The 17,035-nt window shown below is 35.9% G+C and overlaps 1 protein-coding gene across 3 annotated transcripts in view; it reads left to right on the forward strand.

Annotated features, from left to right (window-relative positions):
• The first annotated feature begins 1,965 nt into the window (after positions 1-1,965).
• The window catches only part of LOC150102474 (serine/threonine-protein kinase Genghis Khan-like), a 550,831-nt gene continuing 535,761 nt past the window's right edge, over positions 1,966-17,035 (forward strand). For all 3 annotated transcript variants that reach the window (XM_090399333.1, XM_090399335.1, XM_090399334.1), the window contains exon 1: positions 1,966-3,016. In XM_090399333.1, coding sequence (XP_090255459.1) covers positions 2,806-3,016 — 211 coding nt within the window. In that variant the 5' untranslated portion in view covers positions 1,966-2,805. The remainder of the gene's footprint in view (positions 3,017-17,035) is intronic.

The raw sequence follows: 17,035 nt of genomic DNA on the forward strand, positions 1-17,035 counted from the left end.
AAAATTTTGTTGAGTTGGAATTAAAAATCGAATTTATAATTAAGCCTGCGTAGCTCAGTGGAAGTGGCGCTTGGTCGCTCCAAATTAGACTTAGGTTCAAGTCTAGTCGCCGACTGGAGGAACTTTTTCTAAGCCTTTCTTCGACCGGTTCCCGAGTTAGTCGATCTCTGGCACAGGCAAGTGGGTTTTTCCTCCCGGAAACTCAGGTTTTTCATCCCATAAACTCAAGAAAATCGACCGTAGTACCCATATGATTTTCAGACAGTAACATATCCTGTTAGGGTTAGGTACCAAGAGATGGCAGCACTTGTTTGCCAGCCTCTTCATCGGTGGCTGCCTATAATTAGTGATAGACATGGGCCAGCTATCTCTGATTGTCTATCCGAGATTGAACTGCCCACAACTTCTCCAAAAGCTATATAGGGTATAAAGGCCTCGCCTACTCCCTATATAAGGGAATAAAAGGCGCATTAGCTGATTTATTAACAAAAAAATCAGCTAAAGCCTTTTTATTCCCGTATAAGGGTATGTGGGGCCCAGATCGGTTTGAAAGTATCAGTTTTCGTCTGATTTATTTTTATTTGTTTTTATTTATTTATTTTTATTTATTTATTACTATCATTATTATTATTATTATTATTACATGACACCTCCAGGGAGTCCAAGGACTCATCATGGGAGGGCATACTTCTCTACTTTGCTAAATACATCTCATCCTCTCTACTATTACGTAATTCTCCAACTACGACACTACTACCATCAACGCCATCTATCGCCAACCATCACCAACAACAGCATTTTTTCTCTGTAAATTATGTGTGTTCTGAAGGTCCATTTGTCTGTACAGAGGATGAAAAACGTCATCCGGGAGAAAATTCCTGCTACCACTGTATGAGATCGGCTAACTCACCTTCATCTGAAAAACCCATATAAGGATTCCCCTTGTCACAGTGAGAATTATTTATTGTGAGAGAAAATCCCCCCCCCAAAAAAACCCTACCATCTTTGGAATTGTCTTAAAAAGTGATTAGAAAAATATTCTATTGTCGGTCACTAGACTGGAATTTCTTGGATTCTTGTGCAGTTAAAAATCAAAGTATATTCCTGGAGACAGTGGCGCACTCAGTGGTGGGGAGGCCTGTCCCCCTAAAGAAAAAGGGAAAAAACTAGAAAAATTTCCGAAAATCTTTTCCTAATTAATAAAATTCGTTTTTTTTATTTATGTTGTGTCGTGTCTTCTATTTATATACTACTTATGAATTAGCGATTATTGCAGATGCTCAGTCATAGGTCGTATGCGATGCGTAGTGTGTATTCTCAAATCGTCTGCTCCCCCCCCCCCCCCCCCCCCCAAGATTAAACTCTGAGTGCGCTACTGCCTGGAGAAAATATATAAATTGAAATTGAAGAATTTATAAATTGAAATTGAAGAATTTATTTTAGATTAAAATTATCAGTAATGCAATGATCAAACTAAAAGTTGTCCATTTTTAAGGGAAGATCAAAAACTTGTATTTTGGTCCTGAAGAGAGAATTTAAAGAAACCAAGAAAAAATTAAAAAATTGTGATAAATTATTATTATAAGGAAGATTTCAGTAATTTTATTTATTTGTTTGCTATAGCATATCAAAATACAGTGCAGGATATTACTGGGAAGTGATATTTAAAATTTAAGATACTAGTTCTGCAAGGATTATAATTTTAATTCTTCAAGAGGATAACGAACATATAAATATTTTAAAATAACATCTTTCGACAACTTTTCCGGAAACACCGGTTTTATATTACTGTTGACAATTTTTTATAAACACAAGTTGTCATTCCAATTTTTAAAAACGAAGTCGTCATTTTAATGGCGGCTTTTGCAATGTTGCCATCTCGTGTAAGGAAAAGGAATTACATATCCCCAAATGCATTTCTTTCTAATGGACATCTCCATGATAGTAGAGATTTGCGTTGGTGTAGGCAAGGTAGACATCTATGTTGTGTGACTGGCTTATGAATACAGACAATACGTGTATATTATGTGGTGGTTGTTAATTGTGAAAAACACCATAAATGATTAGCAGTGTTGGATTAAGTAACCATGGTCAGATTCGTAAGAGAGAAGCTTCTTTATTTATGAGTTTTTCGTTAATCGCCGTGAACATCATCGGCTGCATCTTTTGCTGTCCGTTTTGTTAACTATACGAGAGTACTTGATTCATTCAGTTTTATGGAAAGTTTAATTCCGACGTAAGTTTTTCGTGGTTTCTAATCATAATGACTGCATTTTCTTTGAGTACTCTGTTGTATTCAGTATACTGGTGTGAAAAAGGATTGCATAAACTATAAGAAGCCGTCCTGTCATCCTATAAGCTCATTATCACTATCGCTGTCACCACAGCAAGGTATGTGAGTTATGTGATTATAAAAGCAATGTCGTCATTATGTGCATATTTTCGTGAACTTTGTATAGCAAATTCAGATAGATTAGATTACACGAATATTTAGGAATAACAGTATTCTCTACTATGTTACGCAGCATAAGTATTACTCATAGTAGGTGTGACCTTTTGTGTTATGAAGTCATGACCAAAAAGAAGAAAAATGAAGATATCGAAGACATCCCTGTTCTAATGTGATAGTGGTCATTTACATGAGAAATGAACAAGCGTGTGATATTAACCAGCCTTAGGACAAAAGTGACTTGTAATGTACCTTATCTATATATTACATCACCTATATAGTAAAGTATTTTGGATTTAAATTGAAAGCTAACTTCATAATTTTTGGTCAACGTAGTTGTTTCATTTTACATTTGAATGCTTTATATGGAATCGAAAAAAATGTCGGGTCGTTCACCAGAGGAGCGCTTAAGAGAACTTGAACAGTTATTCTTAAGTGAGCCAATTGTGACAAATGGTAAGAGTTTCAGTATTGAGACGCTGTTGGATTCTCTGGTTGTATTATTTGATGAATGCTGTAATTCTTCACTTCGTAGAGAAAAAACTGTATCCAGCTTTGTTGAATATGGTAAGTTTTATTTAGTAAATTAAAATTAGATATTGATAAATAAATGAATATATTAATTTTCGTAGTTGGTAGTCCTTCCCCTTCCTGAGAACAGATAGCGATCTTCAGAACACATGTAAATTGTACGCACACAGTTCACGAACGCATTCTATTCAGAATTGATTATAATTTAATCAAAACAGTTTTTGTCTAATACAGTATTCAGCAGATTTTTTCCTTTGCTTCATTCAGTAATATCCCCCCCCCTATGAAATTTAATGATACCTTAAAACTGTCATCGACATTAAACTTCCTTCTTATAAATCAAATATTCAATAATTCACTTTTTTTTTGCATGGGGAATATGACATTTTAATGTATTTAATTTTAGTATGATCAAATGGGAGAAATTTTTTTTAGATTTTAGATTTTTTTAGATTTTAAAAATAAATTGTGTTGATTGACTTATTACAATTATTTTGTTTTTAAATCAAAAATCTAAATCACTGTTAACACTCATATTCCATCTTTTATTCCCAATTTTTTTTAATTGGAAAAATGCAGTTGAAACATGTTATGTTTTGTTTTTTTAATTATGTTTTAATATTTTACCAATATTTTTAATCTGGGTGTCTAGTATATCAACAAAGTTGAAAGGTGTGTTACATTGAAAGCAAATAGAATGAACAAGGCAAACAGTCTGCTCAGCTATCCACATTGTTTTCCAGCCAACAGGTTATGGGTTAAAATCCCACTCTCATGGATAACCGTGAAAGTCACAAGTGATAAATGATCTTGGCCATTCAGAATGAGACCATCCAGTTTCTTGGAATCTTGGAGTTATATATATATACACACACATAATGTAAAGAAACCATGTTGGGTTTTTAGAGTATGAATTCTGGACTGGCATAACTTGAACAAAGAATTTTGTGAAACATAAACATTTAATTTTTATTCTGAGAAAGATTAGGGGGGAGTGAACAGATGACATTAATGGCAGAATCGCATTTGAAATGAGGATATTGGAAGGAACTTAACATTATTAGCCTTGAGGAATGTGTAGATAGAGCTAATCTCTGGTGGTATGGTCACTTGAACAGAATGGATGAGGAAAGGTTACTAAGTTTTTCCCCCCCTCAGGAGGGCAGGAAAACCACCAAAAGGAAGACCAAGATATAGGTGGATATATGAGGGGGCAGGAGTGCTGAAAAGTTATTATGTGACACCTCCAGGGAGTTCAAAGACATTGAGGGAGAGTGTGCCAACAGCATCAAATGATTAACCCCTTCCAACTACTAACCATGCTCAAACTTGCTTAACTTTTTTGCGAGCCATTAGTAGCAGAGGCTCTACCAATTGACCAACCTTTGCTCTGATAAACACCTAGAATGTAGTTCTACCTCAGTTCCTTCATGGTGATTATAGTACGCCCAGATTTTAGAGAGCTGCGCTTGGCTTGGTGCCAAGAATAATCGATTCATGCTGAAGGGGAGAAAGAAATGAAGGACGCACGAATTGGTCGCCAACACGCGAAATCACGTGCTTTATAGATAAAATTTCCCAACTGTTATACAAGCAAAATAGTTACCACTTTAAAAACTACAATGATCATAAAAGAGAAGTTAATTTTCTGACGTGTAATAATAAGCAACTCATCCCAGAAGACGGATTGATTACCCTATTATCGGAATGGATTCTCCTTTTTGTGACATGCGTCTAAGGGTCTCGAATCTGTGAGCGTACTATATCACAACTTTTCAGCACATCCTGAAAATGTGATTATCATAGCGTATCTATACAGATTCTTATTGTATACACAAGCTTTTCAGCTTATGTATGCAGCAAGAAGCGTCATAGAGACTGACATATACTAACAGTATTTGAGTCCTAACACATAGCAGATTAATTTGTAGGAAAATTGTTGATAGGAAATTAGTACTACATCATTACATCATTATACTGTACATCTCCCAAGGGTACATATTAGGAATTTGATTATGATAAAAGATAAAACTTTCACTGTATAATTCTTTGATAATGCTAAGAACTGTAATTAATAAAAACAAAAAGTTACTTTTTCCTTAAAACATTCAAATATAAAATTTCATAACTTGTCAAAAGTATACTCTCTTCATACTTTTGCAGTAACTTTTCCTGACTGCTTCCAGAAAGGAGTGATTATTTTATAGAGTCCATTGTTTGACCAAAAGTAGCATTGGTTTCTGTCCCTCCTCCCTCTCTTTAATGCACACTGTGAATAATAACCATAACCTTTGTACATAAGCACAAACCTGTCAATGAGGCAGGAGGCTTCCCAAGGCATACTGTGCCATGGCATGCTTGGAAAAAGGTGGTCTGAGTAGTGGTATGTGGGGGGGACACTGTCAAGGCCACGTCATAGCACATGGAAGGCATATCCAAGAGTCTGTCTTCTCTTGTCCCCACTATATTTTTCCATCTAATCGAACTTATGAAGACGCTCATGAATTCCATCCAAAAAGTCACATCACAACACTCAAACCACACCAGAAGCTCTTAACTAAATCCTCACTTTCACATCCATTTTAGTAACATCCATGGCATTAACATGATGTTCACCAATATGCAGTATTCCAGACCAGACATCTTATTTATGACAGAAACCCAGATTGCAGCTACATCTAGTACTGGCTACCTCTGGTGTCCAAACTACCCACTTCATGATTCTTTTCACCACAAGTGTAGCACATTTTGCCTTTGTGAAATCTGACATAGCCTGCCAGAGAATGGGTAATTTAGAATCCCTTGGTTTTTTGACCTTCTCTGGCTCAAGGTATCCTTATTCCATTTAGTAACATTTACTGGTCTCCAAACACTGATAACCACTTTCATCTTTTAACATTCCTTTTCATGAAACTTTACTACCTACAATCCAGCTATCCAAATAGTGAGGTCATCTTCCTGAACGAGCTCAATCTCTACAATTCCAACTGGCACCACTACTCTAATACCACCTGCCAAGTAGGAGGAGGAGTAGAAATCTTTGCTATAAGTAAAGACCTAACGCAAATTGTACATCTACCCACTCAAATCCTGATAACCCTCTTTGCTCTCCAAATATTCTGGATCTCATTTTGACCAGTTCTCCTTCCAGATATGCTGTAGAGGTCACCTCTCTTCTTGGCAACTCAGACAACAATGTTGTATGTTTCCTATCTCCCAGAATGTTTCTCCTCTAACTACTCCCAAACTCGCATCCCCTGGTGCTATAAAGGAGCCAATTGGGATGACTTACAGAATTTCTACTCCTTGGTCTGACTATTGGTTCCACTCACCTGACCCTAACACCTACTGCAAATAAGTCGCAGAAATTATTCTTACTGGTATAAAGGCCTGTATCCCCCAATCAACTTGTAATTCTTGTCTACTTTTCAAGCCGTGCTTCAACTGAAAATGTATCAAAGCAGTCAAAGAAAAAAATTCAGCTTACTGCATGTGGCTTGCATCAAGAACTCCAGCTTTATACTCTATCTGTATCAATGCACAACACATGCAAATCAGTCATCAGCAAATCCAAATTAGATTTCATAAAGGCCTCCAGCAGAAACCTTGCCTCTTGTTCAAATGGAAGCCTTGCCTTCTGGTCCCTTGCTAAGGCTCTTGGATGCAACTTCTGCTCTCCTGCACTTTTACCTCGCTCTCTTTCTCTCTCATCCTGATGGTACCGTCACTCGAAATTAAAGCTGACCTTGTGCCATGCTTTGGCATGATGAGATATCCAACAGCATATTGTATTGGTGGAATTGTGCTTAGAAAAACTGATGAGGCTAGTGATCTTGGAGTTAATGGGCGGTTAGGAATTGAATGTTCAAAGGTCACATAGCAAAAATTACTAATACGACTTAGAGGATAATTGTGATGTTGAAACAAATATTTTGAATATGCAAATTTAGAGGTACAAAGGTAAATTATTGAGAGTATGTGGTACAAAGAGTGGTCACATGACAGATTTCTATAAAATTTGAAAGGGTATTGGTCAACGAAATTTTTCGTTATATGAAAGGTGTATGTTGAGATGGGGGGGACATAGAGGAGAAAGTTAAGTTTGTAAATTTTTCTTTTTTTTTTTTTTTGGTAAGTGGAACATTTTGCCAGGTAAAATGGTTAGTGCATGTAGTTTGGTGAATTGAAATTATTATTATTAAATAGGCACCTCCATGGAGTCTGAAGACTCATTGTGGGGAAACCCAATCTAGCCACACAATCTGTCATATACCTCTCCTTGAACCCATTAACAGACAAAGCACTCACAACTTACTCTGGCAACCCATTTCACTCATTCACACCTCTCCAAGCAACAAATCTAGTCCTCACGTCCCCTACTAACCATACCTCTATTCATCTTGTTCTGGCCTCTCTAGCCAAGTGCTGAAACATTTCCCCTGCATTTATCCTATAAAACCCTTTAAACAACATACATGTTTCTATAATATCCCCTCATTTTCTCATACCATCTAACTTTTGCAATCCACACACCTTCAATCTATCCTCATAGGGAACATTCCATAGGCCACTCACCATCTTGGTCACTTGCCTATGAATTCTTTCCACTGCTTCCTAAATCCCAAGAAACTCAGAGGACCAGACTTGAGCACAGTAATCCAGATGTGGACACCCAAGTATGGGCCACCTTAGCAATATGTTTCTAAACTTTAACTCTCTGTCTACCACTACCCTTAAATCTCTAGCTTTATCTATTTCCTGGAGTACAGTGCTCGATATTTAAAAAAAAAAAAAAAAAAAGCACCAACAATAAAATTTTCACAGCTAAAGTAAAAATAAATAACTAACAGCCTCTCTGTGCAAGGTTGCGTTGCTAGCTTGACAGGTATATCCACACGCATTTGGCTTGCACAGTGATACATGGCGTGTAACCTGTTTATCCCAAAATGCATAACTTTACATTTCTCTACATTAAATTGACACCCATTATCTTTTGCTGATACTGACAGCTTATTTAAATCATCCTGCAAGCTCTCCACATCGCCTTGATTAACTATCTTTACCTAATTTTGCATCATCAGCAAACAACTGAATATTTCCTTTCAAGTTGTTTCCTATATAATTTATGTACAAATTAAAAAGCAATAGTCCCAGCACTGAACCTTGCAGCATGCCACTAATCACCTGTTTTTTTGCCTCTATTCTGCCCTTCCACATACACTTTTTGATATCTGTCCAGAAGCCACCCTCTTATCCATTTAGCCAGTATCATATCCATCCCCATTTGTTCTCATTTGCATAGCATAGTTCCATGTGGTATTTTGTCAGATGCATTTGTAAAATCCAACAAAATCACCGTGTAGCCATTTTTTATCCAACTCAGCTGTTGCTCTGTTATAAAAAGTTAGTAAATTAAAATGACCATGTTAACTCTCGTATCATATTTTTATCTACCCATTCTTGAATTCTCTTTTTTAACAATTTTTCTAATACTTTTATCACCACGCCTGAGATACTATAATTAAGAGTATAATTTGTTATTGCAGTCTTAGAACCTCCATTATGCAAGGGAATTATTTTGCCCTTTTTCACTCCCTTGGAACTCTTCCAGAGCTGAGACTTAAATTAAAGAGCCTAGTCAAAGGCATAACACTAAAGAAGAAGCTATTTGTTATTTTGGATTTGGAAATATGTAAATTGTACATTGAAGAAATACATATGTGGTAAGACTGTTCCAGAAGACAGCAATAAAAGGAATGAATGATGAGGTAAAATAATTATTCTGAGTAATCAGTTGAATTTTGAAGCATTGCTGAATAACTTATACACGAGGAACTGTGGCCATAGGAATAATTGTAGAAAATGTAAGCATCAGAAACTTGATCTGTTTGAAAGAAAATAGTGAAGGATGAGTAATTATCACCTTACTCGCTCTTTTTTGTTCTCCAAGTATTTCCTGATATGAAAACATTATTCATTGGTTGGATGCATTTGTATGAAGTTGATAGTCGTTTAGAGATAAAGTATGAGGGAGGGCTGAAAAGTTTTGATAAAATATCTAGAACACGGTTCTACCTCAATTCCTTCATAGTGATTATCACAACTTTTCAGCACACCCTTGTAATGCATTTAATAAAAAGACAAGTCGTTTATTTATTTATTTTTATTTTGTTGTAAGAACAGATGGAGGGTTAGAATTTTCTCACGAAGAGAAAGCTCATCAAATACAGATTTGAATGTAATCAAAATTACACCCAGATCGCTAATTTCAGAGCTGGAGGATAAATGCCAGTGAAATTGGAAGAATAAAAAGACAACCTGGATGAGGAGTCAACTGTGATGCAAAAACCTTCAGAACAATTGCAGAAATGCCATATGTTTAAAAGTGGGGGGAAAAGTAAACCAGGTGTTTGCGCTGGAGTCCAAATGTGGTTTTTGGCAATTTCAGGCATCTAAGCAAAAGTTGATGGGTATTACACTGGGCAGTAAAACTCATATACCTGGTACTGCAGAGGCTTGGCCTTTTCTTAGAGGGATTAGATATATCTTACCTTCCTTACTTTAGTATGCTTCTAATTAATTCTTCTCCCCCTGCAGTGTGATGATTTATGGCTGTTGATGCTAACAGGCTCACCAACGTGAAACTGCAGACTGACTGGACTATATGAAGTTCAACATTTTAATGGATAGAACATCAGTTCCATCATTTTTTTTTTTCGAGTTCAGTGGTTTAGTCCGGGATGCGGCAGTCATGCACTTTACCTTGGCTATCTCAAAAGGAATATTTTCAGCCTTCTCCTCCCATTCTAAGCCCATTTTCTTAGGAAAATGGATAATGGTAGTATTACATATGGTTTTAAAGTGGTGTCAAGATATTTATTTAGTACTTGCTTATTTTCACCAATGTGTCCTAGATAGAGATGAGAGAAGTTTTGTTGTGGTCTTGTATTTTAGAAGAAGGGGAATACGTAATATTTTATCAAACCTTTTAAGGAGATGTATGTATCTGACATTTATGTGAGTAGGTTAATAATGGTTAACACATGCCAAAAAAAAAAAAAAAAGCTTCCAGTTCATCTTTGTTACAAGGATGTTCGGGAAGAGAATTATAGGGAATGGTCAAACAACATTCAAATTGATCTATGTCACATAGCACAAATTTACTTGATACTTGATTCTCAGTCAGTTATATGAGGAAGAAAACATTATTTTAGTTCAAAAGAAATAATTAGCATTTATGACAATCAGATGGCATATATCGTTTAAAAGAAAAAAAAATAAAAAATTTTGGAAACTTCTTTTCAGCCATCTATCATGATAAATTACCTCTTCTATCTTTGCCTGGCTATATTAAGGAGAATATCAAGTACTTTGTTCTTGTCGTCTATGTTGTTTTGGATGAACAGGCTGTTCTACTGAGATTAGAAACCAGAACCTAGATTAGATCAAATGCTTGTAATCTGATTAGTCTGGATTTCTTGCCATGCTGTTGACTAGTGTCAACAGCATGGAGTATCCGAGTTTGTTGGAATTAAACTCGGATACTCCACTCAAGGATTTCAGTTTAACCATTTATTCTTGGAAACATGAAATGTTAATGCTGTCATCTCATTCACTCTGTATGCTCATATTGAAGTTATGGGAAGTAATCACGATTGTCTATAAGTTTGAGAATGATATATGTGAACCTTTATAACTGATTAACAAAATTATTTCCTTTGAACTCTAATAGTATGTTCCTTTGCTCACATAACCGTGACTGAAACTTGAGTAGTAATAAGTACATGCCATGTGATGGTAGTTTCGAATGCTGTTTTACAGTTCTCTTTTATTTTCTCCTTGCCAACAACTTTGAAATATTGTGGGCAGTAAATCCATTTTTTGCTTGTGTTAACCATTATTCACGTTATAAGAATGTAAGCTTGTATCTGTTTTACAGGAGTTGTAGCCATTAGCTAAAAATTGTAGCATAGATTTAAACATGTGGCCAGACTTATGTGTTCGTCGAACATGTTGTTTATTTTTTAAAGGTATATATTAGAACACAGAAACTAAGTAGATTATTATTATTTTATTATTGCACAGGAATCTCCATAGAGTCCAAATGCTCACTGTGGGAGACTTACATTATCCACACAGTTAGGTCATGCCTCTCCTTGACAGAGCACTCACAACATAAGTAACTCATGCCACTCATTCGCCACTTTCCGAGCAGAAATCTAGTCCTCACCCTTGCTAACCAGACTCTCTTACCTCAAATTTCAGGAGTGACCTCTTGTTCTACTACCTCTTCCCCTGCATCAGTGCTATAATTAAGTTCTGTGTCAAGAAAGATGTTATCAAACAAAATAATGTTGGCCATATGTGTCATGATTATTTTATTCTGGCTATCATTCATCCCAACAGTAGTATCCTGTTTTAATCTATTGTTTGGCTGAAGGAGATAGTGTGTTTACTGTTCAGGCTTATGATATGAGTCTGAACAGTCCAGACTTGCCAAGCATGTTATCTGCACTAAACATAGAATTCATTAGAACAAGATAAGTGCCTTTCATAAAAGTAGTTTCCTCATAGAATGTCTTTATAAAGGAACATGTGAAACTTTACTCCATTGGCCTAACCTAAATTGATATGATGGTCAAGGTCTATCCCCTTTATGGGAGATATTGTTTAAATCTGCTAATCTTTCTTGACTTTATTTGTGTGTGTAATATACATATTTTTTTAATTAGGAAATTATTGACTATTTTAGTTATCTTACGTTAGCCATTACGGTGGCTTTTAGAATTCTTTCTTATTGTTTGATTGCCATTCTATAATCCTGCACTGAAGATGCCTATTGCATCTAGGCAAAAATTCTACAATAAATAAGTTTTAACGTGAATTTTCTCCATTTTTATAGTTATCACACTTATTTTGCTCTTATGATGTTTTAAAATATCATTGTAAAAATGGCGCTGTATTTTGATTTGGATGTGATTGACAAAATATTAGTACCAATAACCTGCTAATGAAGAAAAAGACTTATATGTGAAGAAGTGTATTATAACCACTTATTCATTGGTCATTGTCAGAAGATTATCAGAAAATTTTAGATTGCATGTTTTGAATATTTGAATGAAAAAAAGATGTCTTTGTTGTTGTTGTTAAAGTTAGTAATATCTAAGAATTATATTATTATTATTATTACCCAAGACCTCATGGAGTCAAAGACTCATCTGGGAGGTCCTTTTATCACACACACAGCTCATCATACCGTGCTTTGAACACATTCAAACTCCCTGCAGACACCACACTCTCAGGCAAGGCATTTCAATCATTTACAACTCTGCACGAAAAAATCCTGCCTCTCACCCCCCCCCCCCACTCACACCTTTATACAGTTTCCAGGGATGACCTCTGGTTCTCCCCCGATCTCCCACTATTTTCTGTAGAACTTCTCCAGCATTGATCCTATAACAACCCCTTACCAACTTGTACGTCTCTATCATATCTCCCTTCTTCCTCCTGTCCACCAGACTGTAAATTGCATCTCCTCAATCTTTCCTCATACTCAACATTCCAGAGGTCAGAAACTACTTTAGTCAGTCGCCTTTGGACCCTTTCCAACATCTCTTCATCCTTCTGAAAACCAGGTGACCAAATCTGGGCACAATAGTCCACATGTGGCCTTATCAAAGCCTTATACAACGGAACAAGAATCTCCCTACTTCTATATGTCAGTGTCCTCTGCATCATTCCCAGAAGCCTTTGTGTTGTCTTCACAAATTTGGCTATATGTCCCCTAAATTTCAGATCCTTATCCACTATCCTCCCCCCCAGATCTCTTATTTCTTCCGCCTCTAACAACGTATCCTCACCAAGCATAAATTCTGCATTCCATCTTTGTTTTCCAAATTTTAAAATCTTACATTTTGCAACATTGAACTCACATCCCCATTTCCGTGCCCAATCACTCAATTCCCAGAAGCCTTTGTGTTGTCTTCACAAATTTGGCTATGTGTCCCCTAAATTTCAGATCCTTATCACTATCCCCCCCCCCCAGATCTCTTATTTCTTCCACCTCCAACAATATATCCTCACCAAGCATAAATTCTGCATCCCATCTTTGTTTTCCAAATTTTAAAATCTTACATTTTGCAACATTGAACTCACATCCCCATTTCTGTGCCCAGTCACTCAATTTATTCAAGTCTTCCTGCAAGATCACAACATCCTCACTACTCTTCATGGTTCATCCCAACTTTGCATATCTGCAAACAACTGAATATCTCCATACAAATCTTCACCTATATCATTAACATACAAGTTAAACAGTAATGGTCCTAAAACAGATCCCTGAGGCACTCCGCTAGTGACTTTCCTTTTCCTCGACATCGCTCCCCCATACACAACTTTTTGATACCTATCAGACAGCCAATCTCCAATCCAATGCACCAATCTAATATCCAACCCCATCCGCTCCAGTTTGACTGTCAACCTATCTTGAGGTACTCTATCAAAAGCCTTTGCGAAATCCAAGTATATCACTGACTATCCTTCTCCTCTGTCCAAGGAAGCAGTCACTTTATTGTAATAAGTAAGTAGATTACTAAAACATGACCTCCCTTTAGCAAATCCATGCTGTCCATCAAAGATGATACCATTGTTGTCAACCCAACTCTGGATCCCAGTTCTTACAAGCTTCTCCAACAACTTAACCACAACACCTGACATACAGATAGGCCTATAGTTTAATTCTTGAGTTCGATTACATCCTTTATGAAGTGGCATAATCTTGCCCTCCTTCCACTCCTTAGGGACTTGACCGAGTGCAAGACTCGTATTAAAAAATATGTCAAAAACTACAAATATGTTGTAGTTTTTGTTACAAAATTTTTAGTGAGACATTATATGCACAAAACTAAATTTGTTGCATATAATGAAACAAAACTAAATTTTCTAAAACTAAATTATGAATAAATTAATGCAGTTCTGTATTAATTTTTTTTCTATGTATTTGAATTGCATAGAGAAAATAATAATCATATTGTGGATTAAAAATGTTCATAGTTTTTAAAAAGTCAAGCAGTGTTTGCAATTCTGGTGAGCTGATTATTAATTTTTCAAGAATATTGCAAGCTGATTGTTAAACGGACAATGGTTTTTAACTGTAAAGTGGCACACATTTCAATCAACAATGGCTAGTGGAAATTGGATGTTAAGTTTGTATGTGGTGATCTGCAAAATTCAGTCCAGGACATGCTTATTTCTACACCCTGTGCTAACCTTCCTTACACTCAGTTTATGTAGGGATTTGTCTCTGCTAGCAGTTTTACAGGAATATTATTTTTCAACAAACAGCCACTTAATTTTGCCTAGGCCACTTCTTTTAAGGTAATGGCATTCCCATGCTCGATGTCAGTCAAAGATGTCACGTTTCTAGAATTGTTATAAATCTAATAATGCCATTACTTTAAGAAGCAGTTTGCAGCTAATAGAATTCATTTATACCTTTGGTGGAAGGGGGTTGTAATTCTCACAAGGGAGAACCCACTGTGTATTTTTAAGCTGGTTGATAACAATTTACTAGCACACCAGTGGGGGGGGGGGATAGCATGCCTAGCCAGTCAGTTTATCTGACTGGTGGAAACATGGCTATGAATTCCCTTATTCTGACTTGAAGCATTGAAAGGTAATGTAAGTGATTTTATATATTTTGGGATATAACAATGGTATTTGTGTATCCTTTATGGATTAGGTAGTCACTTACAGAGGTGTATAGGGTGTCTAATGGAAAGTTGGGTTTATCACCTAAAAGTAGCCAAGAACACAAAAGATATCATATGCACATCTCATAGCATAGCAACATAACCTCAATGCCAAAAGCACAAACTTAACCTTATTCTTCATGGAGGATAGGAGAGAATACAGTTTCTTCACTGAATTAAGGGTGGAACAAATTAAATTTCCTTAGAACTTAATATTTTTTATATAGGGAATGGAAACCTTATATGTAGCAGGTGTGTTTTATGAAAGTGTATTCAGTTGGTCATTGAGTAGGAATTATAGCCATTATGTACCTTAGTGTATGCGATAGCTCAGTTTTATGTCTTTCAGTCTATTACATGAAATCGGCATAAGAAGTTTTTTGGTTTGTTAAGCTATATATATCTAAATATGTGAGGTTACAAAATTGATCTAAAATTTTTGGAAGCAGTGCTGTTTAGATTATTTTATTCTTAAATTTTCTGGAATCAAACATATCATGAAATTATTATTACCAGAGACCTCCCCAGAGTTTAGAGACTCATCGAGAGAGAGAGAAAGGCAGGTCCATATCACCAAAACTGGCTATCATACCAATTCTTGAATTCATTCATGCTACCTGCACTTGTGATCTACAAAGGCAATCCATTCCAGTCATATACTGCCCTATGAAAGAAATATCTAGCACTTATTCCTTGCTTGACTGCATTCATTCTCAACTTCCATGGATGCCATCACATCCACTCTTCATAAAACAAAAACACCATTTGCTAGTATACTGTGATTTTTTTCAGAAAAAGTGTAGGTCTATCATATCACTAATTTGTGGATTGCTGCATGCAGTCCACAAATTAGTGATATGATAGACCAGGCAATCAGATCTGTGCACAGTAGTCCAAGAGGCAAAGTAACTTCCATCCTCATCCTTACATGTCAGTGTTCATTTCAGCATCATAGTGGTCCTGAGTTTATTTGCAATCTTTGCTATATGGTACGTCAGCAACGTGAGGAACCTTTATCTGCTCTCTTTCGACTAAAGGTGAGTTAACCGGTCTCATATGGAGGTGGAGGGTTTTCCCTTCCGGTAACAATGGGGAAACCACCTTGCTCATAATCATCTCCCTAGTGTGGTAGCATATAGCTACTCCCACCAGCCATATAGATGTACAACATTAAAAAAAAATCATGGACTTATTGGAATGCTTTTATAATAATAATTTAAAAAAAAAAAACAGAAAATTCAACTGGAGTTAGTGATTCTGTCTGAGGATGCCGCAACTTCAGATTCAACATCAGCTGAGTTATCAATGAAGGGAAAAAAAAACTAAAACAAAAAAGAAGTAACTTGTTAAAATCCAGTTCAAAAGCAAAAAGAAAAAAAAATAGAAGAAAATATTTAAAAATGGCATTTGATTGTCTAATGACCAGTCTACCAAAGTGTCGAATGAGCTTTTTCCATTGCTGATTTAATTGTATTTGTTGTGTGTTATGTTTCCACAAAATTTTGGTTTATTAATATTTATTGATTGTCTTTCAATATAACTTTTTTGAAAATCTAAGAAATTATCAGGTAATTAAAAGTCAGTAATTTGCAGTCTCTGAGTTCAGTTTTTATCTTGATGGTGGTGGGAGGGATGTTCATACAGGTTTTTTTTCTTTCTTTCCCCATTTGAATCTATGTTAGCCAGTGTAATAAAGTGGTACCAGGTTCCACCCTCTCCCAGTAATTTAAATATTTTGCTCCTACAGACTGGCCAGAGAACACTTGCTGTTAATAGACAAAAATACATTTGTGTGAGGTGGATTGTGTAATATAAAGTGGTGCTGCCTGTGAATTCTTAGGACTCTGTGGGGAGTATCTTGTAATAATGATAATAATTCATCTTTTAAGTTTTATATTCAAGGGCTGTGCAAAAAATATCTAAACTGATTCACATATAGAATAACTCTGTTCTTGTGTTGTTGAGCACCTAGTCTTCTTCAGAAGCAACTGAATTTAAAATGATTTTGAAGTCCACGTTTTGGAATATGCAAAATTTGTTTTGGTGCATTTCTTTGGGTGATGCCATATCTTAAAATGTTGAGAAAACAAAAGTTGCACAGTCAAATCTTCTGAATATGGAAGCTGCTGTTTGTTTGAAAATATCTTGAATGGGCGCATTATCATGTAGTAATATTCATAACATTTACTCTTCAGCCACTCGCATCCTTCACACTGAAAGAATGACTATTTTTGATGGAAGATCTTTCCTTTTAAATTAGGAAAATCACTAATAATTATTTTGCTCATATTCCTTTCTTTTAGTG

The sequence above is a fragment of the Typopeltis vanoorti genome, chromosome 10, assembly GCF_054136105.1.
Source record: "Typopeltis vanoorti isolate ZY-2024b chromosome 10, IOZ_Tvanoo_1.0, whole genome shotgun sequence".
In the NCBI taxonomy this organism is placed as follows: domain Eukaryota; kingdom Metazoa; phylum Arthropoda; class Arachnida; order Uropygi; family Thelyphonidae; genus Typopeltis; species Typopeltis vanoorti.